Source organism: Myodes glareolus, chromosome 9, assembly GCF_982192425.1.
Source record: "Myodes glareolus chromosome 9, mMyoGla1.1, whole genome shotgun sequence".
Classification (NCBI taxonomy): Eukaryota; Metazoa; Chordata; class Mammalia; order Rodentia; family Cricetidae; genus Myodes; species Myodes glareolus.
This window is the reverse complement of record NC_142034.1, coordinates 64,370,873-64,398,538: the sequence shown is the minus strand read 5'-3', so window position 1 is coordinate 64,398,538 and position 27,666 is coordinate 64,370,873. Positions and strand designations below refer to the sequence as shown.

Genomic DNA, 27,666 nt, shown 5'->3' with positions numbered 1-27,666 from the left:
CTTTGAACTCAAGTTTTCAAACAATGTGGAATTTTAATGAATCAATCTTGGGAAACAAATATAATAGTATTTACACCACTAGAAGTCCTTATCAGACATCTTTATTTATTAGCATTTAAAGCTATTAGGAATCCTCAAACATTATAGGTGATTTTAATTTCAGATTCTGATAAATACTGCTCAACTTCAGCTTTAAAAAAAAAGTCCATAATTTACTACATAAACAAAAGATAAATTTCCTTTAAATATGTCCTCTTTCCAAAACACAGGTATACACAAAGCTAAAAGATGCCAGCTACAAGCAATACTAATAACGGAAGAGATTTGAGTCTAGAGGAGTCTCTTATCAAATCCAGAGGACCTGCAGGGACGAGTCACTACCAGTGTGGGTCCACTTTACAGAACTTGGAAGGTTCAAGAGTTGCATTTTAAAAATTTGTATTTTACATTTATGTGTGCGCATGTGCAAGAATGTCACTGTGCGAGTGTGGCAGTCAGTGAACACGTCCTCTCCTTCCACCATGTGGGTTCTGAGACTGAACTCGTGCTCTCAGGCTTGGTACCTTTACACACTGAGGCATCCCGCCAGTTCAAGGGTTTCCTTAAAAACAAAACAAAACAACAAACCCACATTTATTTTACCCCGAGTATGCACTTGTGTGCCACAGCATGCATGCTTAGGTCAAGACAACTTATGGGCGTTGATTCTCTCGTTGGGAGCAACTGAACTCAGGTAATGAGGCTTGGTGGCAAATGCATTTACCTGCTGAGCCCTTTCACTGGGCCTGAGTTCTTTAAATAATGAAAATGTAGACTGGGGTATATAGCTCAATGCTAGGGTGCTTGCTTAGCTTTCAGGAGACCTTGGATTCCATCCCCAGGACTAAAAATAAGTAAATGAATAAATAACAAAAATGTCATTTGTTACACAACTTAAAACATTTGGAAAAATACCTGAGGCAAGCATGGTGGTGCATGCCTTTAATCCTTGAATGTAGGAGGTAGAGGTAAGCAGATGTCTGAGTTAAAGGCCAGCATGGTCTACATGGTATTTCCTGGCCAGTCGGGGCACATGATGAGACTGTCTCAAAATACTTGCTAGTGGGAAAAATTAACATTTGGTGGAAGGGGGCACCTGACATGGTGTTCACAGGGACAACAGAGGACAAGCTACAGGAGTCTGTCTTCTTCTATGATGTGGATTCTATCTATCTATGGCTTAAATTCAGTTCATTGGGCTTGTCCAGCAGTGACCTGAGCCAACTCAATGGTCTGAAAGGTATTAAAAATAAAAATGTGTTTAGTGCTAGGGATGGAACCCGGGGCTTTATGCGTGCTAGCTCAGTTCGACCACTGAGCTGCACCACAGTCCGGACAAATTATTGCACTTTTATTTTTTATTGAGCTCTATATTTTTTTCTGCTCCCCTCTCCCCTTCAGACCTCCCCCAAAGTTCCCATGCTCCCAATTTACTTGGGAGATCTTGTCTTTTTCTACTTCCCATGTAGATTAGATCTATGTAAATCTCTCTTAATGTTCGCATTGTTGTCCTAAATTCTATAGGATTGTGGTTTGTGGGCTGGTTTTCTTTGTTTAAAAACCACCTATGAGTGAGTACATGTGATAATTGTCTGTGTCTGGTATTGTACTTTTTCATTATTTAGAGAAAACTTTTCTATAATCAAATGTATATAATGATATTTAATAGTATTACCCCTGTACAAAAGAATTAACATTTATAGACCAATATGGTATATATTTTAAAGAACGCATTGTTGTATGGCATGTGTAGGCATGTTCCTACCGCAGTGCTCATGTGGAGGTCAAGGACAATTCTGGAATCAATTCTTTTCACTTTATGTGAAGATTAAAATCAAGGAATTAAACTCAAGCTGTCAGGCTACACAAACAGGTGCTATCTGCTGAGCCATCACCAGTCTGAGAAACTGTTTCTAAAATATGTGTGTTGCACGTGTGCCTACATGCATGCATGTGGAGGCCAAAGGAAGGCCGTGACTGTCTTCTCCATTGCTCTCTACCGCACTTGAGGGCTTCTGCTGAACCACAGCTCACTACGTTGGCCAGGCTGGTTGGCCAGGAGTTCTTGGGAAGCACCTGTCTTTGCTGCGGTTAAAGGAACACACAGTGTTGTCCAGCTTTTTACACAGAAGCTGGGTATTTAAGCTTAGGTCCTTCTGCTTGCTCTTACCCACTAAAGAGCAAATTTACTGTGCTTTAATATGACCACACTTCACCAGCACTCTCCATCCTTGCAGAGGGCTAGTTCAATGACTTCTAGACAAGGTGTAATGGGACTAGGAACAAAATCCAAACATCTCTGCAGAGTTCCTGAAGATGTTCCAAGAGGAAAAGGGGCTATTTGGATGACTCCATGGGTAAAGGCACTGGCAATCAACAATCTGAGTTCATTCCCCAGAACCCACAAGGTTGAAGAATAACTCTCCCAAATACATACACATACAAAATAAAATAAATAAATAATTTTAAAAAATTATAAAAGGAGAAAGCCTCAAGATGGCAAGAATATTGCACAGCAGGGGTAGAAGGCTGAAGAACCAACAGAGCATCTCACAGTTCTCAACCCACTGCAACCAAAACACAAGAAATTCTAATGTTTAGTATAGATCTCACTTACTTCCCCAACCAATTATTTCTATTCACAAGTAACGTATCATTAAAACCTTTGCAGTAGCCGGGCTATGGTAGCAACACGCCCTTAATCCCAGGACTCAAGAGGTGGAGGCAGACGGATCTTTGAGTTTGAGGCCAGACTGGTCTACAGAGCTACACAAAAAGAAAAACCCTGTCTTGAAAAACCAAAACCAAATCCAGGCTTTGGTGGCACACACCTTTAATCCCAGCACTCAGGAGGCAGAGGCAGGTGATCTCTGAGTTCGAGGCCAGCATCATCTAAACAGCGAGTTCCAAGAGGTCCCAAAGCTACAGAGAAACCCTATCTTGAAAACAAAAACAAAAAAACCAAAACCAAACCAAACCCTTTGCAGAGGGGGGAAACTGATAGAGAGCACATATTATAACATTCAAGGGATTAGAACAAAAAAGTAACTTTAATGTAATAACAATAATCTGAGGATAAATAAATCCACAACAGACTCTAAAGTTTGATTTTTTTTCTTTCTTTGCAGACTGGTTTTCTGAAAGCAATAGGGCTGAAGATGTTAAAACTGAATTTCTGAATGTCCAGGTGGAACCGGCGTGGGACTGGCATGGTACTTCCTGCTGCCCTCTTCACACTCGCCAGGCCAAGGTGACAATTCTGTTAACTCAGGATGGGCGTTAGTTTCAAGAGTAACTGGAGGGCTTGTTTCCTGAATCATCTTCTTGTGAGCCCATACTCTGTGAGGGGAAGGCAAATTGGTGTGCTTGTGATCAACTCTTATCATAGAGGACTCTTGTGAAGGCAGGCATGCCGGCTACTTAGCCTGTCTCTCTTGCAGGAAAGCCACCCTGCATCAGGCAATGTGGGCCTTCCCTAGCCACACTCACAGGCAGGTCCTGAAATATCTACCAAGCACCTCTATGAATTTATGGGTACTAGTTTTTAACAACAGTGAACAACTGTTTAATAAATGAAACCAAGTTCTTAATGTGGTAATATCCCTCCTCCCCCACCTGTTTCCAATGAGGAGAACCCGATTTACCTTTTGAACAAACTGGGGATTCACCGTGATCTCCTGGTCCATGGCCTTCAGCCGCTCATCCAGCTCTATGCACTTTAGCATCTGTACGAGAGGCATATATAACCATGGTTAGCAAGGGGCTTTGGTTAGTCACTTCCTCTATAACTGCCTATTAGTAGAGGGCTAGAGACTCACAGTCACCGATCTGAAACCCCTCAGCTAAGAGGTTCTGAAGTCAAAATATTTGGATCCAAAAAGTAAATACATACTATCTACTACCCAATACCCCAGAGTTGAAACAATACCTGCAGTCAAACCCATTAACATCTTCCTCACTGAAACCGATTTTCTCACACACACACACACACACACACACACACACACACACACACACACAAATACACATGTGAGCATAAGTTCATATGCCACGGTGCATATGTGGAGGTCAGAGGAAAACATGCAGGTGGCACAAGCCTTTACCCCTATCCTGCCAGTCCCAAACTAAGATAATATTTTAGGTGACACGGATATCCATGAATTATAAAAAAAAGTAATAAAGTTCTACTTTCTACTATGTGTTAATTTTTTAGGATTCCTGGAATTTTTTTTAACATGTATGAGTACTCAAGAGAACTAAGTGAACCATATTACACAGGACATGCAGAGGTAAAAAGAAAGCATCAGATCCCCTAAAACTGGGATTACAAATGGCTGCAAGCTACCTTATGGGTGCTGGGAACGAAACCCAGGTCCCGCATGAGTAGCCAGTGCTCTTAACCTCTGAGCAATCGCTTCAGCCCTATCCTGGGAATTTTGTTGTTGGATCTGTTGTTTTCAGACAGTCTTCCTATGTAGTCCAGGTAGGCCTCAGACTCACAATCATCTGTCTCCCAAGCACCAAGATTAAAGGAACAGGCAGCCATGCAGAGCTGGCTTTAATTTATACAATGTGATTTCACTCATTTCCTTCCTCCAAGGTAAGAACATGGTCCAGATGAACCAACTCATTCCAAATCAACCCTCAAGAGCAGCAGGCCTCACACACAAGGCAGCCTATGACTGTGTACCATGTTGCTAACACGGTACCCCTTCTCTAGATGCCCAGGGTGTTGCTGCTGCTGACATGGGAGAGGCCTTTGCCTCAACGTCCACAGAAGCAAGTCCACACACTGGCAGTCAGGCACAGGTTAAACAGTAGATCCCTGGAATGTTTTTGGAGTTAAAAGTAGCTTTTAGTAATCTACTTGAGAAATCTAACCTATCACTTAGTATAGTCATCCAATCAACCGAAAGAGTGTCCAGCAGTCACTTTTGAGATTAACATTGTAGGAACTGTGTCCACTGGCTGGGAACTGCCTATAAAAGATTATCCTGGAGCACAGGAGCATTTCCAACACAGCAACTCTATCACCTATCAAAAATGCCCAAACCAAGCAACATGCTTACCTCTTGATCAATGTTATGAAGCATGGCTGGATTATTATATTTTTCAGGATTATCATGGAAACTGACCATACCATCCTTTTGATTGATGCTTGCAAAAATTTCCCCATCTTCTATCTAAAAAAGAAAGAAAAAGAAGGAAACCACCAAAGTTTAGACCTGACACGGAATATACAGAGATATAGTGATAAACCAAAGGTCCAAAACAATGCATAAACCTTGCTGTGTCACCCAGACACATACCTCAAACGTATGATCTTTCTGTCTCAGACTCCGGGATCTAGAATCATAGGCCTGGCTACTTAAGGAAAGTCACAAAAGCAGTAGCAAACAGAAGTCCTGATGCTCCACAGTATTTGTTTTGTTTTCAAACAAGGTATCATTCTATAGGCCGTGCTGACTGCAACCCATCAGGAAACCCTCTAAAGCTACATCACATAGCAATCCTCCGGCTTTAAGCTCCTGACTGCTAGGATTACAGCAAGAGCCACTGTGCCCAGCTTTCCAGTGTGATTACTGTTTGGCCCACTTGTGAGCAATGCAACTAAATTGCCTAAAATGACCTTTTTCCTTGGAAGGGACAGTAGATGTGAGGTTAATGAGACAGTAGTTCCAGCCCAGAGCATATTAATTAGAATTCAGAGTTCTCTAACAACAGACGTTATTGCAGACTCAAATTATATCTGGACTGTGTTTCACCACAACAGTACTTTCTGTAACAACCAGAATAGAAAATGACCTAAATGGCCACATAGTTAGAATGTAAGGGCACACTATAATACTACAGCCTGGAAACAGATCAACTATAAATACATCTACATGCATGGTTCTTGCAAAGAAGGCATTATACACTCTTTTGTTTAAAGCTTGAAATAAACACAACTAAATAAGCTATTAGAAGTTGGAACATCACTGAACTTTCTAGCTAGGGATAGGGCTGGAAGCTGATGGTTTTATTCTGTCCCTTCATGGACATCTTTTTTTTTTTAAACCTGGAGGGACAGCCGTGGGTGCTGGGAACCGAACTCTTATATTTTTGGTTGTGAGCCTAGCCTTTAACGGCTGAGCCATCCCTCCAGGCCCCTTCATGGACATCTTCATCTTTTAAAAATGTGTGTAGTGGGGGCTGGAGCAATGGTTCAGTGGTTAAGAGCACTGGCTGTTCTTCCAGAGAACCCAAGTTCAATATGCAGCATCCACAAGATGGCTCACAACAGTTTAGAACTCCAGTCTGGAGCCTCCTCCAGGGGCACTGGAGGCACATGGTACACAGACACACACGCAGGCAAACCACCCTCACATAAAATAAATTTTAAAAGAGAGAAAATGTGTGCAGTGGAATACCCATTTAAGTGTACCTTTAGGTACATTACTAGTAAAATGGTAGCTTAAGAACCCTGCCTCACGAGCCTGTCATTCAGGGCTGCTAAATCTTAAAGGTTTGTTTTATGTGTATGTGTCTGTGTAAGTGTGTGCCAAAAGCCAGCCAGAGTTACAGGCAGTTATGAGGTGCCAGACATGAGTGCTGAGAACTGAACCGAGATCTTCCAGAAGAGCAATAAGCGCTCTAAACTGTTGAACCACATCTCATGCCTTAAACCTTTCTGTTTTAAGCTGGTTGCCAAGTGTGACAGTTTGTCCTAGCGCTTCGTCAGTGCGACTGCACGCGGAGTCAGACTGATGCTGCCCACCAGGAGGTATGGGACTCCACTCAGAATGGAAGTCAACAACACCAGAGTACACTGATTCAGCTACTACTTTTTGGGCAAAACTTTCTTGATGTTGAGGGTGTTTCAGCATACTACTTATAGTCAAATGAGTCTCTCACAGATCAGCTTAACAGCACTGCTTTGTCTACAGGGTGAAACTATTTGGATAGCAGAAACATTAGGAAATAAGGCCTAGTGGGGGTTCCTGGAGTGTATCTTTGAAGGGGATTGTAGAACCCCAGTCTTTTTCTTCTGACTTGTTCCTTACATATGTTTCTATCATGATGTGTCACCCTCACCAAAGGCCAGACCAATGAGAACACTTCATACTGGACCCGAATGTGGGCTATATCATGCTCTTCTCTCTATAAAGTTACTTGTCTCATACACTTCCCTGCAGCAATGCAGCCATGGCTAGGAAATGTGACTGTAAGGAAATAGACCAAAATGTAACAGTGGTTGATTTTGAATATCCAGTTTTTTATTTATTTTTTTAAAGATTTATTTATTTATTATGAATACAACATTCCTTCCGTGTATGCTTGCACGCCAGAAGAGAGTACCACATCTCATTGTAGATGGCTGTGAGCCACCATGTGGTTGCTGGGAATTGAACTCAGGACCTCTGGAAGAACAGACAGTGCTCTTGACCTCTGAGCCATCTCTCCAGCCCTATCCAGTTTTTTAAAACCTCATTTTTCCCATAATGAACACCCACTGCTTTTAAGAACAAAAATCCACTAGTTAGAACTTTTAAAACACACTTACCATGTGGAGAACGTATTTTTCTGCCTCCTGAGGTCCAGACAATTGTACACGACTCGCCATATCTTGTAACGATAGTGTTAAAAAGGTCTGGAAGTCAAAAGTAAATTAATCACATATAGAAATGAAAAAAATAAGTATGTACTGAATGTGTTCCGCATTATTTCCATTTCTTTATAAGATAAATATTCCTTTGTGAAAATGACTTGAGGCTCACTGAATAAGGTGCCATTGCCAATCTGACAGCCTAAGTTTAGTCCCGACACCCATGGCCAGAGACAACTGGGTCCCATGTGCTGTTCTCCACAAGCTCTCGACCCATGTGCACAGGCGCGTACACACACACGCACACACACACACACCCAAAAAAAGGTTAATTTTAAAAAATAACTTGGCTGGGCAGTGGTGGCGCATGCCTTTAATCTCAGCACTCGGGAGAGAGGAGAATCTCTGTGAGTTTGAGGCCATGGTCTACAGAGTGAGTTCCAGGACAGTAAGGGGAAATAAGGCCTAGAAACCCTGTCTCAAAAAACAACAAAACAAATAAAAATAAAAAATAACTTGAAATTAATGAAACCAGTGATCTCAGCTGTCATTCTCTAAGAGTTAATGAGAAACAGTTAATTCCCTATACACGAGTAGCACTTTTAGAAGAAAAAGTCAAGTCTCTGAAGGCAGAAATAAGAACAAGAGCTATGCAAATGTGGAAAAGGAAATCAAAGGGACATGTTCATAGGAAAATGCTCATTCTAACATCATTAGGAAAACCTAAGTAAAACCATACTAAGACAGAATTTCCCACTCGGCTAGTAGGAGAGGGCCGGCAGTATCTGTGATACAGGCTTCAGCTACCATGGAAAGAAGCTCAGGACATGCTGAGGGGAACGAAGGGGAGAGACTGGCAAGCTCCTTATTATAAACAATTGTATTCACAAACACACAGAGAAGAGACAGAGGAGGAATCCAAAATCTAATGTCCAGTCAGGCATGTTTAAACACACCTTTACTCCCACACTCAGGAGGATAAGACAGGTGGAACTCTGTGAGTTCAAGTCTGGTCTCTTTAGCAAGTTCTAGGCCAGAGACAGATACACAGTAAGACCTATCTCAAAAACAAAACAACCAACCAACTAATGTCCAGACATAGCGAGAGAAAAGTAACCCCTCTCCAATGGGTGTGGCAGATAAACCCCATTCAACAATTCCTGTCCCCGGTCACCTTGGGACAAAGGCACAGGCTTCCATCACTAACATGGTCTATCTGCTGAGGCCTCTATGACAGCTTCTTTCTGATTTTCTATTAAGAATGAGGCTTCCTTAACTAGAAACTCCATTCTCTTTTCTGCTGTTTTTCTGGCATTAGGACCTGATGTTGATGGTGTTGCTTACACCATCAGAGATCTGTCTGCTTCACTTTACAGTGCCCCCCCCCCCCATGCCCTGAAGGGTGCTCATGAACTCGGTATTCATGACCTACCATGAACTGGCACATGAAGGAACCAGGACACAATCAGGAGACACGTCTCAGCTCTGGCCCCACAGCTTTAAGATCCTCCTTATTTGATCAAATTTCCTTCTTAAAATTTTTATTTTTCCTTTGTGTGCTTATTTTGTTCCAGATTATCCTATCTTAACTAGAAAACATTTTTACTATACTGCTACCTCAAAAGTACAAGCAATGCCTACATACATTAGACTGATTTCTTTCTTTGCTTTGAGACAGGGTTTCACTATGTAGCCCTCGCTAGCCTTGAACTCAAGATCTGCTTACCTCTGCCTTCCAAGTGCTGGGATCACAGGTATGTGCACCATACCCAGCCATATTCGGTTTAAGCTCTTTTGCCTAGGTGACAGGGTACATCTGCTTCTGAACTTTTATGAGTTGCTTTTCTTTGTCACATTCTTCATTTTCCTCTTACAAATTAACTTCTTACCAATTCTCTGCTGACTTCTTTAAGAAGTTATCACCATTCTTTCTAGTGTCTAGACTATGGAGAGGAATTCCTCCTGCTTAAGTGACAGCCCTTAATCCCCTCCAGACCTGTGGCCCCAATGGCCTGTTCACCTCCATCTGCCCAATTCCCCACTCTGCTTCTTTTGCATCCACCATCACTTCCTGCTGACAGGCATCCTGGCTAGTCTGATATTGCTCCTACAACTTTTCCTACCACTGATGACGCGGGCAGAGTTGGGGAATGGGACCCCATCATCTTACCAGTTGTCACTGCCAGGCTGTGAGCAGACCCAAGAGTTAAGTGCTATTTAAGCTTCTCTTAGTAAAATTACTATTACTTGCATCATACACTTTTTTAAAAATATATTTTTATTTTATGTGCATTTCTGTTTTGCTTGCATATATGTTAGTGTAAAGGTGCCAACTCCCCTGAAATTGGAGTTACAGTCATGAGCTGCAGTGTGGGTGCTGGGAATTAAACCTGGGTCCTTTGAAAGAATAACTAGTGCTCTTAATCACTAAACCATCTCATCTCTCCAGCCCCAGCATACACTTTTTTTAGCAGGGAATTTAAATTTATATGCTTCTCTTCACAGTTCAAACACTTAGTAAAGAGCGTATTTCTTTCTTCTTCTTTTCCCCTTGAGTCTCGCTATGCTGTTCTGGCTAGGCTCACAAAATCCTCCCTCATCAGTCTTCTTAAGTAGCTAGGACTACATCCACCATTAGAATCAGGAGGCATTTCTTATCATCAGAAACCTTTAACACAAAAATTAAGATTAGGACACAGTAGACCGTACCTGTAACTCTAGCACTTTGAAGACTAAGGCAGGAGGATCATGAGTTTAAGACCCATTTGGGCAACATAGCAAAATCCTGTCTGTCTAAAGAAATAAAAAGTTCCTTACAACCTATGACCTAACCATATGTGGCTCATCTAACCCTGGCCTAAATAGTAATGTCAGCCTTCTCAAGCCTAAGCAGAGATCAGTACAGCCTGAGAAGTTCAAGGCCAGCGATCGCTAGCCACCCGCCATTCCCACTTGGAACTGATGACCCCTTCAGGGCTACTTCTCTGCCTCCCAGTGTAGCCGTATCGCCTACCTTTCTTCCTCTTCACCTGCTCCTCTTCTCAAATACCCTGCTCTAGCCCTGAAAAGACCAAAAGGTATCAATCAAACTCTTTCTAAGAACCCAGCTGCAACAGATTCTCTCTTAGTGTAGAAATCCTGCCACACTTTATCCTGTACCTGCTTCCTCTGTGCTGAAAAGGGAAAGAAAAGGAAACAGGTCCAAGGACAACCAGAGCCACCACTGGGGGAAAGCACTTGCCTCACCTTTGTTAGCCTCTGAATGTTCTTCTTATAGAGAGATGACAGGCACTGCTTCACCAGGCCCATGTTGTTGTCTCGAGTAAAAGTTTCACTGTGCTTGTTCACCAGGTTCCGGAGCTCGGACGGGTTATTGGTTGAGTAAACTTGTGCTAGCTCATGGTATGCGTTGCTGAGCGGCTAAAGGTTTGGGGTGAGAACGAAACGACAGCATATGTTTTGAGAACACACAATGCATACTGTCATGAAGGTCCACTTTAAAACAAATGCCTGTTCTTTAAGACCAAGGACAGAAATCCACTAAGGAGTAATTTATTACTAATAATTTACGAAGACCCACATCTTTTTTCTATCAGTGGTTCTACTTTTTGTACTGGTAAGTTAAATGAGAAAAACGAAGGTAAAATCTTCATTATTCCCAACTACTTCTAACTTCATGTCCCCTACTAGGCACAATGAGACATTCACTCAGGAACTGGGCAAGAATGTGGAAGGGTCCGAGCACCACCACCAGACAGAAACTGATTCAAATGCACCTCTGACTGGTCTTGTTCTTACCATTCACATTGTTGTAAGTTACTAATTCTTAGGAGCTATGGAGACAACCACTTTATAAAAGGCATTTCTCTAACAGCAGGTCTACTGTTTGCTCAGGGGTCACTAGAGAACTCAGCAGCTTTCCATGGCGCTCTGAGTACGGCTGCCCTAAAAGGAACCCACCCATCACTTTCCCATGGTGTACTTTTAGCTAGCTACCTTCCCCTTTGAGAGGACAAGGCAGTCAGAGTCTTTAAAGTCACAAGGGGCTCTTGGGCAAAGTGCAGGTAGTCATTTGTTAATAAACCAGCATAATATCAGACTGATGTCTCTAAAATTGAGGGTCTTTTTGTTACTTTTTTGAGACAGGGTCTCTTTATGGAGCATCAGCTGTCCTGAACTCTCTATGTAGACCAGGCTGGCCTCAAATTCAGAGATCCACCTGCCTCTGCCTCCTGAGTGCTGGGATTACAGATGTGCACCACTATGCTCAGCTTTAAAATTCTGAGTGTTATAATAGTGGCATTATTATCAAAAGCACTGCAATCTCATAACTCTTTGTGACTGCTCAATTTAAAAAGAAGTCATAGCCAGGCAGTGGTGGCGCACACCTTTAATACCAGCACTTGGGAGGCAGAGGCAGGTGGATCTCTGAGTTCAAGGCCAGCCTGGTCTATAGAGTTCCAGGAAAGTCAGGGCTACCCTGTCTCCAAAAAAAACAAAAATAAACAACAACAACAACAAAAAGGAAAGACAGAAGGAAGGAAAGAAAAAGAAAGAAAGAAGTCATGAGCACATGGTATTTATTTATTTTGTAGAGCTGGAGATTGAACCTAAGGTCTTGAGCATGCTACAGGCCTGAGCTATGTCCCCAGCCCATATGCATATTTTTGTGCATGTGCCGAAATGAAGGCCAGAAACCCATCTTAAGTGTGATTTCTCAGGAGCTGTCCACTTGTTTTATGACACAAAATGTCTCACAAGGACCTGAGACTCACCTAAGGTCAGTGAGCCCCAGAATCCACTTGGTTTTGCCTTGTTCAATTTTTAACATGGGTTCTAGGATTCAAACTCACACAAAGCACTTTATCAACTAAGCTATCTCCCCAGCTCTCTTTCTATATGAACTTAAACAAACAAACAAAAAAAAAACACTAATTTTTTTATTTTTCAACCCTTGTCCCAAAGTCTGGCTGTCAGGGAGAATTGGAACAAGGCGGCAGTTAAGTAGAGCTTCAGTGAGACACCCAACATTTGAATAAACTAAAGTTCAATCAAATTAGAACTACAACATACAAATCCACCCTTCATAAAGAGCTTAAATACCTATAGTGTAAGTATACAGCAAGACCTGAAAATAGGCTTTACAAGACTGTATTGTTACAATGTCTTTACAAATAAATTAATACAGAATGTAAGAAAATCACTTTTATTTGTAAACTTACCTTAATAAATCTACCCACAATTTGAGACGTGTATTTAGGCAGCTGTTGTACTTTGCCAAGTAATATCAAAGACACTAAAATATACTTTTTATAGGATTCCAACATGATATGGCTGACTGCCATGGCAGGAGTAGTAATGGCCTGAACAAGAGAAGAATGGGTAGTGTGAAGAGATGGCACAAGGGAGCAGGGCGAGACCCAAATGTCCATTTTTATTAAAATACTTTTATTACTGCTTATCAAAGGGCACATCTGTGAGTGGCTCTCTTCCCACCATGTGGGCACTTAGCCCAAACCCTAATCAGGGGGATGGGCAAGTGCCTTTACCTATTGAACCCTTATTTTCTTTCAAGTATTTTTAAAGCGGGAGGGTGTTAACAGTCCCCAACTACCTCAAATTATGCAGCCGAGTTTTCTGCATTTGGGGAAATTGCATAGGTCAGTGCATCCCAAGTGCAATAGAGAAGCCTCACCCTGGGAAAGCCACCCTGATCATGCCAGGGGAAATATACAACACTTGTTTGTTTCTGAGATAGACACTTGCTATATAGCCCATGGCTGCCCTGGAACTCAAGTGTGCCTACTGAGCTCCTGTATATATCAGCATTCAAGGTTTGTGGCAACTTCATTGATATATAACTCAGCATAAAATTTACACCTTTGAAGTATATAATTCAGTGGTTTCCACTACATTTACTAGGTTGCAATACTATTACCATTACCCTAATTCCAGACTATTTCAATCCCCAAAACAACAAAAAAACAAAACAATAACAATAACAGCAACAACAACAACAACAACAAAACCCTATTCATAAGTCATTTTTCACTTTCCTCCACAACCTCAGGCAACCATACTCTACTTTGTCTCTGGACTTGTCTGCTCTGGTCACAAATATAAATATGTGATCATCTGTAACTGACTTCTTTACCTTAAAAAGTGTTCCAATTTTGAGGTCAGTACCTCCCTTCTTTATGTGGTCAAATGAATCCACAGTGTGGACATTCTTTAGTTGATGAATATTTTGTGTTGTTCCTGTCTTTTGGTTTTACATGTTTTTATGTGGACGGTGTTTGTTTATTTATCTTGAATTATTCTTAGGAACAAAACTGTGTTTTATACTTAATATTATAATTGTTTTTATGTTTGTCTTTTGGTGTTAGGGTTCAGCCCAGGACCTTGAATTTATAAGCAAGGCACTCTTCCATGAAACTGTCCCTTCAGATCCTGAGATTTATCTTAACTGCCAAACTCTTTCCCAAAATGCCTGTCATTCTACAATCCTGCCCACAAGTACGAGGGTTCTAAATCCCCGAATATTTGCTAACACTCTTACTATCTTTTTAGACCTTAGCTTTCCTAGTAGGCAGGAACCAGTAACACTCTGGGACTCTTTTCATCACACAAGTTCAGAACCGTATCAGACTTTAGAAAACTGATTACCTGCTCATAAAAGTAGAGTGCTCTTTCAAAGTTCTTCAGCCCCGTATAGATCATCCCTCCATAGTAATAGTAGCACAGAAAGTGTTTGGCATCATAAGCTCCATTCTCTTTACAGATGTCCATCATATCCACATCAAGATATGGAAGGGCAGGTTTAAAGCACTTTGCTAGTAAACAAAGCTATAAAGAAATTTGCATTAAATCATTTTAAATTTCACTATGGCAAATTTAGAAGAAAAATCAGATTCCAAAATTCTATGATAATACTATCTTGCTTTACAGTTGATTAATGACATTTTAACACACTGTTTCATTTTCTTAATCTTCTAGAATAAAAAAGCATTTCTTGATGGGTGTGGTCACTCACACCTGTAATCCTCAACACTCAAGGAGGCTGAAGAACTGCTGCAAATTCAAGGCCAGGCTGGGCTACAAAGTAAGATTCCATCAAAAAAGGAAAGAAAAAGAAAGATAAAAACAAAATAATGAAGTAAAAATATGAACACTAAGGTAGAACAAACCACAGACGAACTGAAAATCAGAATCAGATATAGGTCAGTACCCACCCACCCACCACTCATGAGTTTCTGGATAAGTGAACAATTGTGCCCATTTTCAATTCACTTGGACTAGTGAAACAAAAACAGACCAGCATCTCCTTTAATCACTCAGTAGGCAGAGACAGGTGGATCTCTGTGAATTCAAGGCCAGCCTGAATCTCCAGGACACCCAGAGCTACAGAAAGAAACCCTGTCTCAAAAAGAAAAACAAAAACACAAACACAAGTGTGCAAATACAAGAAGCAAGCACACAAGGAAAGAAGTGTATCTTAAACAATGGCAACAGTAGAGACGTCTGCAGACTCACTGAGCAGCCCACTTCTAAAACTTAGACATAACCAGGTATTGTGATGCACATTTTAATCCCAGTATTGGAGGCAGATACAGGCAATCTCTAAGTTTGAGGCTAGTCTGGTCTACATAATGAGTTCCAGGACAGCTAAAGCTTATGTAGAGAGGCCATGTCTCAAAACAAACAAACAAACAAAAAAACCCACCCCAAAACAGCAATAATATTTAAATCAAATAAAAAACAGGTATATGCTATCCCTGTCACAAAACCACTTTGAAAGTTAAAGACGTAAGAAAAATGAATGTGTCGGAGATACTTCACACCACAAAACCTTCCACAGTCTAGTTTCATTGCAACCTACTCAGATTACAGAATGCTGTATAGCGTAACACAGATCAGATTCATCTCCAAGATGCATTACATAGGAAAAAGCAAGACAAAGAAATCCACACATTACTGGGATTTGTGGACTTTTTAAAAAAGAGTGTGCATATACACTTGCTTGCATGTGTAAAGTATTGCTAGAAGAAATGCACAAGAAAGTACTAACGAAGGTTTTCCCTAAAGAGAACTGTGGCTAGCAACAGTAGCAAAGAGACCTCATCATACATCCTTCCTTTTGGGGAGTCTTTTGGACTTGGAGGTACTTACCATAAAATAAATAAATAATATAATGTTTTAAGATATAAAACATCACGTATGTTTTTACTCTTAAGTTCGATAATTTATTGAACAGAAAATTACTTAAATTTCAAAAATGCAACAACTATTATGACGACCCTATTCGTAAGCCCCAGTTTCCATATCTCAACCCCTATAACACATTCTCCACCCATTCTCTTGTTGAGCAAGCCCCCGGCAGCCTCACACCAGTGATAGGCATGAATCACATCATTGCTGTGTACCTGGCAGAGATCGGCATGTACTGAGGTCAGCTGGTTTGTATTCATCTGCATCTTGTCGATGGCTTGCTTAAGGATGCCAATTCCTCGAAGGGGCTGTCAGAAATGACATCTCTTTCAGATAAGTTCTCAAAGTTGGCAGCACATTGGATCTTATGTTGTCACTTACAAATAAAAAACAACACTAATTGATAGGTTCCTTACATAGCAATAAGGTTTCCATACTATGTCAGGAAATGTTTGCCTCTATTCTGTCAGAAAGTGTTTTGATACGTTTCTTGGAATACTTCGATAATTTCAATATCATATTTTAAATCAAACTTTTTTTTTCTTTTACAATGAGTATCAGTAATAAACTGTATCACTTTCTTGAGGGTAGGGAGATGGCTCAGTTGGTCAAGTTCTTGCTATGGAAGTATCAGGATCTGAGTTCAATCCCCAGAACCTAGGTAAAGCTGGAGGTGGCAGTACAAACCCAGAATTACAGCACTCAAGAGCCAGAGATTGTAGGCTCTCTCCGGCTTGCTAGCTAGCCGGTCCAGTCAGATGTCCCTAAATCCGTGAAAGACTGCCTCAAAAATCAACATAGTGAATGGAGAAGACATCCAATGTCAACCTGTGACTTCCATACACATGGGCACATGCATACACATGTACACTAAACTAGAGTACTTTCCTAATAGTTAAACAAAGAGAACTTTTCTGCATCAGTTACCACAGATTAGCAATGTAACTAAGAAGCTAAGCTTGTGAACAATGGTGCTGGTACATTTTTCACAGGGAGTATTAGCCCTAAGACTGAATCTATAACTACGCATCACAAGCAGACTGCTTCCCACCCCAGTTACAAACAACAGTTCTCAGTCTCAAGCGAGGCACAACTCTCTGGTCAGAAGATGAGGCTCTAAGATACTACATAAATTTATGGCTTTTCCAATAAAGAGGCATGGTACCAGCTCTCCTCTCCTCTACCACTCAGTATCACCCACCCCAAAGATAGGAATCCTGTATTCCCAGATTAACCTTGAACTACATATGCAGTCAAGGATGACCTTGAATGAATGCACAGTCCTCCTGCCTCTACCTTCCAAGTGCTGGGACTACTAATTTTGTTTGATTTTTTAAAATGTGTATAGGTTTTCTTCCTACATCTATGTCTATGTACCACATGAGTGTCTGGTGCCCTTGGTGTACTGGTGCCAGAAAAGGGTACTGGATGCCCTGGAACTAGAATTATAACTCTCATGCAGATACTTAGAATCAAACCCAGGTCCTCAGCCAGTTCTTTTGACCACTGAGTCATTTCTTTATCCCCACAGCTTCTAGCCAAACTGTTTAGTGCTCCTACAGAAAACCAAAGGCACCTTCTGTCTTCAGCCTCCTACCTTTAAAGTTCATTTAAAATACACCCAAGTTATAATTTGTGACAAAGGCAAAGAATAAGAACCATTCCAGGTGAAAACAAACTAAAGAAAAATAACAGGGTATCAACCTATGCTCTGAGGTCTGAGAACATCAGCCATATATCTGGCCACATCTGGCCAGAATCTGTGGTTTCATGAGAGCACTTTCCTAACACCCATTTCCAGACGCTGATCATCTTCACTGTGGTCCATGAGAAAGTCTAGAAAGCACCCACTGAAGGGTTTAAGATAAGGAACAAATATCTACAACTAAATTTCCAATTTGGGGGGAGGGGCGCAGAATGAACAAGTGCAGCAGAAGCACTACTATCTAGACATCTAAGAGCACATCAGAAGCCTTTACATATCCTTTCAGCATTTTATAAGGTGAAAATAATAATTAAAGCTAAAAGGAAAAACAAAAAAATAGCATCATTATAATACAAAGGGCACTAATTGGTAGTTTTTAGTTTTATTTTTTTTCCTTCCTTTAATACTGGGTATGGAGCCAAGTACCTCAGATATGCCAAACAACTACTCTACCACTGAGCCACATCTCTATGCCAGACTCACAGTTTCAAAAACAATCATCACATCTAGCCAAGGGCTGCTCTCAAAGAATCACACATATTGGGATGTTTAGTACTGAACCTAGACTTTTACTATACAGGTTCATGAGTCAAACATACACTTTAATAGAACTATGAATACTTGAACAACATTTCTTACCTGTTTTCTTTCCACAAGTGCATTTGTTAGCTGATGGCAAAGCCCAGCAACTAGATGCAACAATAACAAAAACAATAACAAAATATTGAAAATATAAACACTGCAAACGGAAATACATTCAGGAAGAGAAAGTATTATTAGCTTACACGTGTCTGTTGCATATCGAATGTGCTCGCCATTACAAGTACTAATGAAAAGCTGAACCTGTGAGAATAGTGTTTCAAAGTCAGGAACACTGGGCATTGAAAACTTCACAAACCTAAAATGGGGAGAAAAAGAACCAAGTTACCTTATATTTCATACAGTAAAGAACAGAAATCACTTAAGCCTGAAGTCCACTCTGCCTCTGTAAAATTAAGCACCACAGGGCTTGGAGAGATGGCTCAGTGGTTAAAAAGACTTGCTACTCTTTTTTTTTTTTAAGGATTTATTTATTATATATATAGTGTTCTGCCTACATGTGTCCCTGCAGGTCAGTAAATGGCACCAGATCTCATTACGTGGTTGTAAGCCACCATGTGGTTGATGGGAACTGAACTCAGTATCTCTGGAAGAGCAGTCAGTGTTCAGAACTGCTGAGCCATCTCTCCAGCCCCCCACTCGTTACTCTTGCAGAGGACCTAGGTTCAATTTTCAGCACCTACACGATAGCTCATAATCATAACTTCATTTTTAGGGGATCTGATGCAACCTTCCGATCTCCATAGGCATCAGAATGCAAGTGATACACATATACACAAGCAGGTAAAACATTCATACAAAATAAAAAAAAATTATTTTTAAAAACAAGCTGGGCAGTGGTGGCACACTCCTTTAATTCCAGCACTTGGGAGCAGATGTAATTAATCTCTGGTCTACAGAGTGAGTTCCAGTACTACACAGAGAGAAACCCTGTTTCAGGAAAAAATAAAAACTAAAAATTAAGTATAAGAGTCCGCCAGATATTCCTTGTCTGTTTTTTTACCCTCCTCACAATACAGAACAAAGATACAAATAGAAATTGAGGGGGCTGGAGATGGAGAGATGGCTCAGAGGTTAAGAGCATTGCCTGCTCTTCCAAAGGTCCTGAGTTCAATTCCCAGCAACCACATGGTGGCTCACAACCATCTGTAATGGGGTCTGGTGCCCTCTGCTGGTCTGCAGACATACACACAGACAGAATATTGTATACATAATAAATAAATAAAGAAAGAAAGAAAAAAGTGTGAATGAAACTCATTTATATAAAAAAAAAGAAATTGAGGAAAATATCCTTAAAATAGGAGAACATTCAGAATAAAACACCCCCCCCTTTTTTTTGAGACAGGGCCTCTATACATAGCCCTGGGTGTGCCAGAACTCACAATGTAGACCAGACTGGCCTGAAACTCAAGAGACTCACTTGTCTTTGCCTTCCAAGTGCTAAGATTAAAAGGTTTATACCCCCAGGCCAGGTTCAGGATGAAAAAACTTTTACAAGTGGTCATTTATCAGGTTACATAATACCTATGAATAACTGAACCTAAACTTTTAACACCTATCCAATTTAATTGTTGTTTTGTTTTTTAAGCTCCAGTGTGGTCAGGACACTTATTCAATTAAGAATCAGTTGCTTGTGAGGCAATGGTAGTGCATGTCTTTAATCCCAGCACTTGGGAGTTAGTGCAGGTGGATCTCTGAGTTCGAGGCCAGTTTGGCCTACAGAGCGAGTTCCAGGACAGCAAGGGCTGCACAGAGAAACCTTGTCTTGAAAAACAAAAAACAAACAAACAAATAAATCAGTTGCTCAGGTTGTTGAAGTGCTCAGCAGGTAAAGGCACTTGCAGTCAAGTCTGACAGCCTGAATGTGATCCCCAGAGTGACATGGTGGAAGGAGGGAACCAACCGTGGCAAGTGTTCTCTGACCTCTATACATGTGGGACAGACATATGTGCCCCTCCTCCACATACGAAGAAAATAAAATGCAATATATATATTTGGTTTTTCGAGACAGGGTTTCTCTGTGGTTTTTTTTTTTTTTTTTTTTTTTTTTGGTTTTTCGAGACAGGGTTTCTCTGTGGCTTTGGAGCCTGTCCTGGAACTAGCTCTTGTAGACCAGGCTGGCCTCGAACTCTCAGAGATCCGCCTGCCTCTGCCTCCCGAGTGCTGGGATTAAAGGCGTGCGCCACCACTGCCCGGCTTCTCTGTGGTTTTAAAGCCTGACCTGGAACTCACTCTTGTAGACCAGGCTGGTCTCAAATTCACAGAGATCGGCCTGCCTCTGCCTCCCGAATGCTGGGATTAAAGGCGTGCACCACCACCACCCGGCTCACATAATATATTTTTTAAAAAAATCTGTTGTTGCTTTTCCTGTTTTGGAAAGAATGTACTCAAGTAAGGCAAAGAGAGGGATAGTGTGGTGGGAGGAGGCTGAGGCAGTAGCTCAGGTTCAAGATGCGGTGGCCAGTTTGATACCCTTTCTACCTAGAATACTGGAAGAACTACCTAATAAGCAAAACAAAAAAGAGGGGCAGACATAACAGGAAGCACTAGATGACCCATCTTGAGTAACCAGGGAGATGGTTCACTGGTTGCCGTGAAACACTTTCAGACAGGCTCGCAGAGAATTTCAGGAGAGAAAGCTGTCACCCCTAGGGCACTAAGCAAACTTCACGATCTCTTAAAACAATAACTATTGAAGTTAATTTCAAGAAAAATGATTGATTCTCCTATACCTAAATTTTAGTTTGCCTACCTTCATCTATACAGTACTATGTAACGATGTCCCTTTATTCTTCGTAATTATAATGCCAGAACTATTTTCACAATTGTCAACGCAGCGCTGTGATTTCCACCTAGTAAAAAGCAGCAGCTCCAGGCTCCACACTCCATAAGTGAAAGAATACAGACTTAAGCGAAGCTTCAGACACAAGCTCAGGGTTCTTTCCATACAATCCACATGTAACTAACATATAGTAGTGAGACACATATAGCATCAAAATGTTTTCATGGTTATAAGCATTAGCACTAGAGAAACTAAAGCAGGAAGATGGCGAGTTCAGGACCAGCCTGTACTGAAAAATGGGTCAGTGAGATGGCTCAGTGGGTAAGGGTGCTTACAGCCAAGGGTAATGGCTGAGCTTGATCCCCGAAACTCACACACTAGGAAAGAACCAATTCCCACAAGTTGTCTCTAACCCTCTGCACATACATACATGTAAGCACACACAATTATCTGTAAAGGTATGTTTTTACATACATCTTAAATATGCACACTATCTGCTCTTTCATATCAGTAAGAAAAAAGATCTGACAACATCTCCATTTATATATGCAACAACAAAACAAATTCTGTGAGACACCATTACATTACAGGAACTCCAGTTACAATATGTTTATGTCATTAACTGTAGTCCACCGTATCCTATTCTACCACTCTTCTTATTTTCTAAGTTAGAAAACGTAAGTCTTGGGATCACATGAATAAAATACTGAGATAAATGCAAATTATAATGCCTACAGTTGTAAAAGTCAGTCCTTTTTTGTTTTTTATATTATTATTATTATTTTGTTTTGTGAAACAGGGTTCTCTGTAGCTTTGGAGCCTGTGCTGGAACTTGCTTTGTAGACCAGGCTGGCCTCAAACTCACAAAGATCCGCCAGTCTATGCTTCCCAGGTGCTGGGATTAAAGGCATGCGCCACCACTACCCAGCCTGCCAGTCGTTTTTTTAAAAGAAATTTCCAAGGGGGAAAATGGCTCAGAGGTTAAGAACACTTTTCTGTTCCTCAGAGGACCTTAGTTCAGTTCCCAACATCCACGTCAATGGGCTCACAGTTGCCTTTGACTCCAGCTCCTCTCCTGCCTTCTAAGGGCATCCCCCAACATACATACAAAAATTTAAAAAAATAATTTTTTAAAAAATTTAAAGAAAATTTCAAATTTGTAAAAATACAAAGAGTCAAAATGATAAAACTGGAAGCTGGAAAGGTCACTCAGCAGTTAAGAGACCTTGCTTCTCTTGCAGAGAGCCCGGGTTAGGTCCAGTACCCACATGGTGGCTCACAACCACCCATAACGCCAGCTTCAGGGGAATGCAACGCCCTCTTGTGACTTTTGTGTGTACCAGGAATACGTACATGTCCATAAATGCAAGCAAAATACTCATACACATAAAATCAATAAATATTGGCCAGGTGGATATTAATAATTATTAATAAATAATTTAATAAAATTTAATAAATATTAAAGGTGGATGCCTTTAATCCCAAAACTCAGGAGGCAGAGGCAAGAGAATTTTTGTGAGTTTGGGGCCTGCTTCATCTACAAAGTGAGTTCTACAACAGACAGAGCTATTACACACAGAAACCCAGTCTCAAAAAACCTAAAAAAGAAGTTAATTGTCAATAAATCTTTCAGAAAATTATAAAACTGGAGCCAGGTGTAGTGGTGTATGTTAATTTCAGCACTCAGAGGAAGAGGCAGGTGGATCTCTTAGTTTGAGGACAACCTGGTATACATAGTGAGTTCTAGGCAATCAGGGCTACAGAGAACCTGTCTTCAAACATGAATCTGAACAAAATATAATAAACAATGATTTGCTTGAATAAAACCACACACAAGAAAAAGTGCTGACTGTAACAAGCAGAAAACTATAAAAGAAAAAAAAAAGGCCCCTTACAGAACAGCAAGGACACCCAAGGAGTGTTCCTGAACATCTAGAGCCCCAAGCACAGTGTCCAAGTGAGACAAGTTCTTCGCAAGAAGTTCTCCACTCTTGTTGATCAACTCACAGAGCTGAGTCATTTGCCCTGCAAAACAGAAGCAAGCATTTTCAGTTAGGGTGCTAACTAAACTAAAGAACTCTAAAAACTCCTAAAAGCTAAAGTACTTAAAATCATTATTATTATTTTTGGTTATTTGGGTCAAGATTTCTCTATGTGACAGCCTTGGCTATCCTGGAACTCTTTCTGTAGCCCAGGCTTGCCTTGAACTCACAGAGATCCACCTGCCTCTGTCTCCTGAGCGCTGGGATTAAAGGCATGCACCTTAAAGAGGCTTTGTTAGGTCTTCTTGTACTTGAAGAAGGACCAGAACAAACAACTTACCCATGCCTCAGAACTCAAAATGTCAGAGAAAACACCTTCCAATTCCGTCTGGTATCCAGAAAGCACCTCTGGTCCCCAAACCGGAAGTACCATGTTACTATCACTACCTCTCCTACAACCAAACAGTACTTAATTTTATTCCCTAAATTCCTCAGCTCCACTCCTTTCCCTTTCATATCTTAATTTGAATTTTATCATTTCTTGTAGGGAAAGAGACATCATCTAAATGCTATGCCAACTTAGATCTTTATTCCCAATTCTACTTATTGTGTAAGTTCAATCAAATTACACCAAAGGCTTTAAGAAATTCAAACATGCCTTTCATCCCAGTACTTGGGAGGCAGAGACAGGTGGATCTCTGGGATCTCTATAAGTGTGAGGCTCGCCTGGTCTACAGAGTGAGTTCCAGGACAGTCAGAGCTACACAGAGAAACCCGATCTCAAGAAAGAAAAAAAAAAAAAAGAAATCCAAACACTTCAGCTCAACTTCCAGAGTCAACTTAGTAACTGGTTTCTGCAATTTCTCTAGCCATGACTACTATTCCTACAATCCCATTCTGCAGTCACACCAAGCCAAGAAAATCAATAGTCCACATTCTCTCCTCTTTGTGCTTCTATACCTACCGTTTTTCATTGCTACCCGACTTACCTCCCATTCCACCGTCAGCTTAGGCCATCTCTGAGCTCACACCATATTCCGTTCTCCATGACTAAACTGACTACCTGTCTGCTCTGTCCTCTCACTGAACTACAAGGGATTGTGGCGGCCAGGCAATTCAAAGTAAACACAATGTATGGGATGATGCTACTTCTCTGCTTTGAGAATAAAGCACCTACTAGCAGCCAAGCAATAGTTTGTTGAATTACTCTCCAAAGTGACCAAAAAAAGAAAGGGAGGAAGGAAGGAAGGAAGGAAGGAAGGAAGGAAGGAAGGAATGAAGGAAGGAAGGAAGAAAGGAAAGAAAAAAGAAGTCCCACTTAATAGTGTTATAGTGCAGCTGGGTGTGATGACATGTCTTTAATCCGAGCACTCAGGAGGCAAAGGTAGGTGGGCTCTGTTAATTTCAGGTCAGTCAGGATCATGTGAGATCCGCCTCCAAAACAAACATAAATGTTACGTCCATGTTTAGAGACAGTATGTTTATAATACAAAAACCTCTACTCTCCATTCAGATTCTATACTGCAGTCACCCTTATCTTTCCTCAGAAGCAACTCAGTGTTACCATATCCTTGTAGAGATAATCCACATGTATAGGAATGCTTGCCTGTTAGGAAAAAGTATTTTAAGGTGTGTTTATACTGCATTTGTTTAACTCTGTGAAGGTGTGATTCTTTGCCTGTCTAAAACACCTGATGGTCTAATAAAGAGCTGAATAGCCAATAGCAAGACAGGAGAAAGGAGAGAGGCGGGGCTGACAGGCAAAGAGGAGAGGAAGACCCCAGGGGTCAGCCACCCAATTACACAGCAAGCCACAAAGAAGTTAAGTAAGATATACAGAAGAAAAGGAAAAAAGCAAAGAAGCAAAAGGTACACAGGATAATTTAAGACAAGCTGGCCAGAAACAAATCAAGCTAAGGCAGAGTATTCATAACTAAGAATAAACCTCTGTGTGTGATTTACTTGGGAGCTGGGTGGCAGGCCCCCCCAAGAGAAAGAGTAAAACATCACACAACACTTACTCAACAATGCATGCAATTTTTCTCTTTAGTCACACAGATGTTTGTGTCAAGTACACTATTAAGCATCTTTTCCGTTATTGAATGATGCCCTCAGATTCCTTTTCAGGTCCTAAAGAGTAAATGCACTTTTCTTTCTACAGCTGCACAGGAGACTCTTTGTATGTTTCTTTGTTTAACTGGCCGTGCTGGAACTCACTCTGTAGACCAGGCTGGCCTCAAATTCAAGAGATCCTCCTGCCTCTGCTTCCCAAGTGCTGGGATAAAAAGTGTGCGTCACCACCAAATGGCTGGTGTAATTTTAATTGTACGTATGTGTGTCTGTATGTGTGTCTGTGTACCTAAGTGAAGGTGCCCAAGGAGAACTGAAGAGGGTACTGGGTTTTGGGTCCCCTGGAGCTGATGTTACAAGCAGCTGCGAGTCCACTAACAACGCTAAGAACTTGGGTTCTCTAAAGGGTAGTTAGTATTTCCCAAGCAGCTGCGAGTCCACTAACAACGCTAGGAAGTGCACTCGGGCTCTCTGAAGGGTAGTTTAGTGTTTCCTGAGCAGTTGTTCTCCAGCCCCGCTTATTTAACTTGCTCATTTCGAGATGGGGGGGGGGGTCTCACTGTGTAGTGCTAACTAGCCTTGAACTCGAGATTCACCTACCCTGCCCCCACACTGCTGCCTGGGACTAAAGCAGCACACTGCCACGCTCCCACTTCACTTTTAGTCTTTGTACGGTATGGATGAATGATATATTTAAAAAAACAATGCAAAATTCACAGATATGTAATTCATCAATGATAAAAAGAAAATGAGAATTATTATTTATTATGAATGGTTCCATTTAAACCTTATAACAGCACCCCCGGCACAAACGGAGATGAGTCCAACCTCACAGAAATTTCCAGGATATGTCAACAACAGCTTGTAGCCATACTTATTGTAACCCATGAGAAGCACTGTCTCAACCATTTTGATTTGCTCTCTCCGCTCAATTCCCTCAACTCTATTAAGGAGAGATCATATTTTTCTTAAGATTATGTATGTTCAAGTAATTGGATGAATGAACCAGACAGTATGTAAATTAAGGGAAAATAAAGTAACAATTCTACGCCCTAGAAATGGAGTCCGACAAGCGAGAGCTCCCCTGGAGTTCGGTACGACCAAAATAGGAGCGGAGGATTCCGAGCGTGCGCTGCTGGCCAGCCAAGGCCCAAGCCTCCGAGCCAAGGAGCCCAGAAAGGATTCCCCTCCAGCCGCTCCAGAGGCCTGGACAGGGAGGCCAGATCGGCAGGGCCGACAGGGAGCTAAGCCAATCACCGAAAAGAAAGAATGGGCAAGGGACCAATGGGTGCTCCGGAATGCCCCTAGCGGAAGTCACGCCCCCAAACTGTCAAGCGGCGCACTGTGGCAGGGGCCCGAAAGCCAGGGGGAGGGAAGGGCCGGGGGGAGGGGGAAAGAAAGTCCCCGGAGCCAGAGATTGGGGAAGGCGCCGGCGGGGACGACAGCGCCCGACAGCACAAGAAGTGGTGCTCGCCGCCGTGCGCCCCAACCCTAGGTACCGAGGCCCGAGCAGGCCCAGGAGGAAGGGCTAGAGCTAAGGGCGGTCCCAGCATCCGCACCGGCGCCACGGCACGCAGGCCCAGCCCTGCGCCACAGGCCTTACCTTGAGCTGAGAGCTGTCGGACACTGTTCACGAACTGCTCCAGGGCGGACGCCATGTTTCCCCGCTGGTGGCCTAAGCCGCAGAGGTGGCTCGCGCGGGAAAAGGCGGCCGCTCTAGGAGGAGGGGCCCCTCGACCCACCAAAGCCTGGAGAAAGACACGTCACTTCCGCCGGCCAAGCTCCGCGAGATTTCACCTGGCTAAGGAACCCCGCCCTCCTGTCTCCATGGAAACAGTTCCGCTAGTCGCCGTTAGTTGCTTTCCCTCACTCGCCTCTCGTGTCTTGTATTGGTGAAATCTCATATAGCATTAAGTGGAACTAATCAATTAAGGAAGGAACATTTGGGACCAGTTTTGCTAAAAATGTTCACTAAAAATGTCCAAACATTTTTCACCTAGCTACATACTTCCGATACAGCTTCATTGTCACTTCCGGGAGGTTTTTTTCTATGAGAACTTAGGCTGGAGTTAGTTGGACTCTGGGTTTAGAACCGTTTTTAACCACTTAGCAGCTGTGTGGTTGAGTGGCTAGCTTGTCTCTTGTTTATCCGACTTGTAAAAATCTCACAAAATGTTTTTTAAAAAGCCAGAGAGTGAGAGATGGCTCAATGGATAATTGAGCCTGATTGATGTTGTCTGGGGGTGCAAGAACGGCTCCTTTTCTCTGCCAATTAAGTGTTACCAATGAACCAGTCTGCCTCCATTTTAAGCTTAAAAGCCACCTCATAGTAAAAACAAACTAAGTTCAATGCTCTTTATGATTAAACCTCTTTCTCAAGGATCGGGCTATTCCCCACCTTAATTACAAATGGTTCTGTACTGCCTGTTCGAAGAAAGGACAACCATGCCTCTGTTTCAAAAGTTTATAACCATCTTGCAACCCTACCTTTGTGTCAAAAGGTTGTTACGACTGCCTTGTTAGACCACCTTGAAATCCTCTTTGCAACCCCGTTTTTCAAGATCTTGTCATGACTAACTTGTTATGCATATGTTCTGCCCCTGTAACCCTGCGTATTTTTGCCAGCCCAATTCCCCATTTGGAAACCCTCTACTTCTGAGCTTATAAAACTTAGGGGAGGCAGCCCGTGTACATG

At 41.8% G+C, this 27,666-nt stretch overlaps 1 protein-coding gene across 2 annotated transcripts; it reads right to left on the bottom strand.

Annotated features, from left to right (window-relative positions):
• Nucleotides 1–8: 8 nt before the first annotated feature.
• On the bottom strand, nt 9–26,733 carry Cops3 (COP9 signalosome subunit 3). Of its 2 annotated transcripts, none has more exons than XM_085695004.1 (12): nt 26,575–26,733; nt 22,815–22,944; nt 18,323–18,435; nt 18,177–18,226; nt 16,048–16,140; nt 14,291–14,470; nt 12,847–12,987; nt 10,871–11,044; nt 7,583–7,669; nt 5,109–5,222; nt 3,684–3,764; nt 9–601 (listed from the first exon to the last, which is right to left on the bottom strand). In XM_085695004.1, exons 1-12 carry the CDS (start codon nt 26,627–26,629, stop codon nt 566–568), a joined length of 1,254 nt encoding a protein of 417 aa, XP_085551130.1. In that variant the 5' UTR covers nt 26,630–26,733; the 3' UTR covers nt 9–565. The 2 variants fall into 2 exon arrangements, with proteins under 2 accessions (XP_085551130.1, XP_048304030.1); XM_048448073.2 differs by lacking the exon at nt 9–601 and adding an exon at nt 3,071–3,378.
• Between the last annotated feature and the right edge of the window lie 933 nt (nt 26,734–27,666).

Coding starts and splice junctions, on each gene's coding strand:
- Cops3 (XM_048448073.2), bottom strand. CDS start 26,629: ATGGCGTCCGCCCTGGAGCAGTTCGTGAACAGTGTCCGACAGCTCTCA. Junction 18,436..22,814: donor TTGGGTGTCCTTGCTGTTCT/GTAAGGGGCCTT, acceptor TCCCCATTTTAG/GTTTGTGAAGTTTTCAATGC. Junction 3,765..5,108: donor TTCATAACATTGATCAAGAG/GTAAGCATGTTG, acceptor CCTCTCGTACAG/ATGCTAAAGTGCATAGAGCT.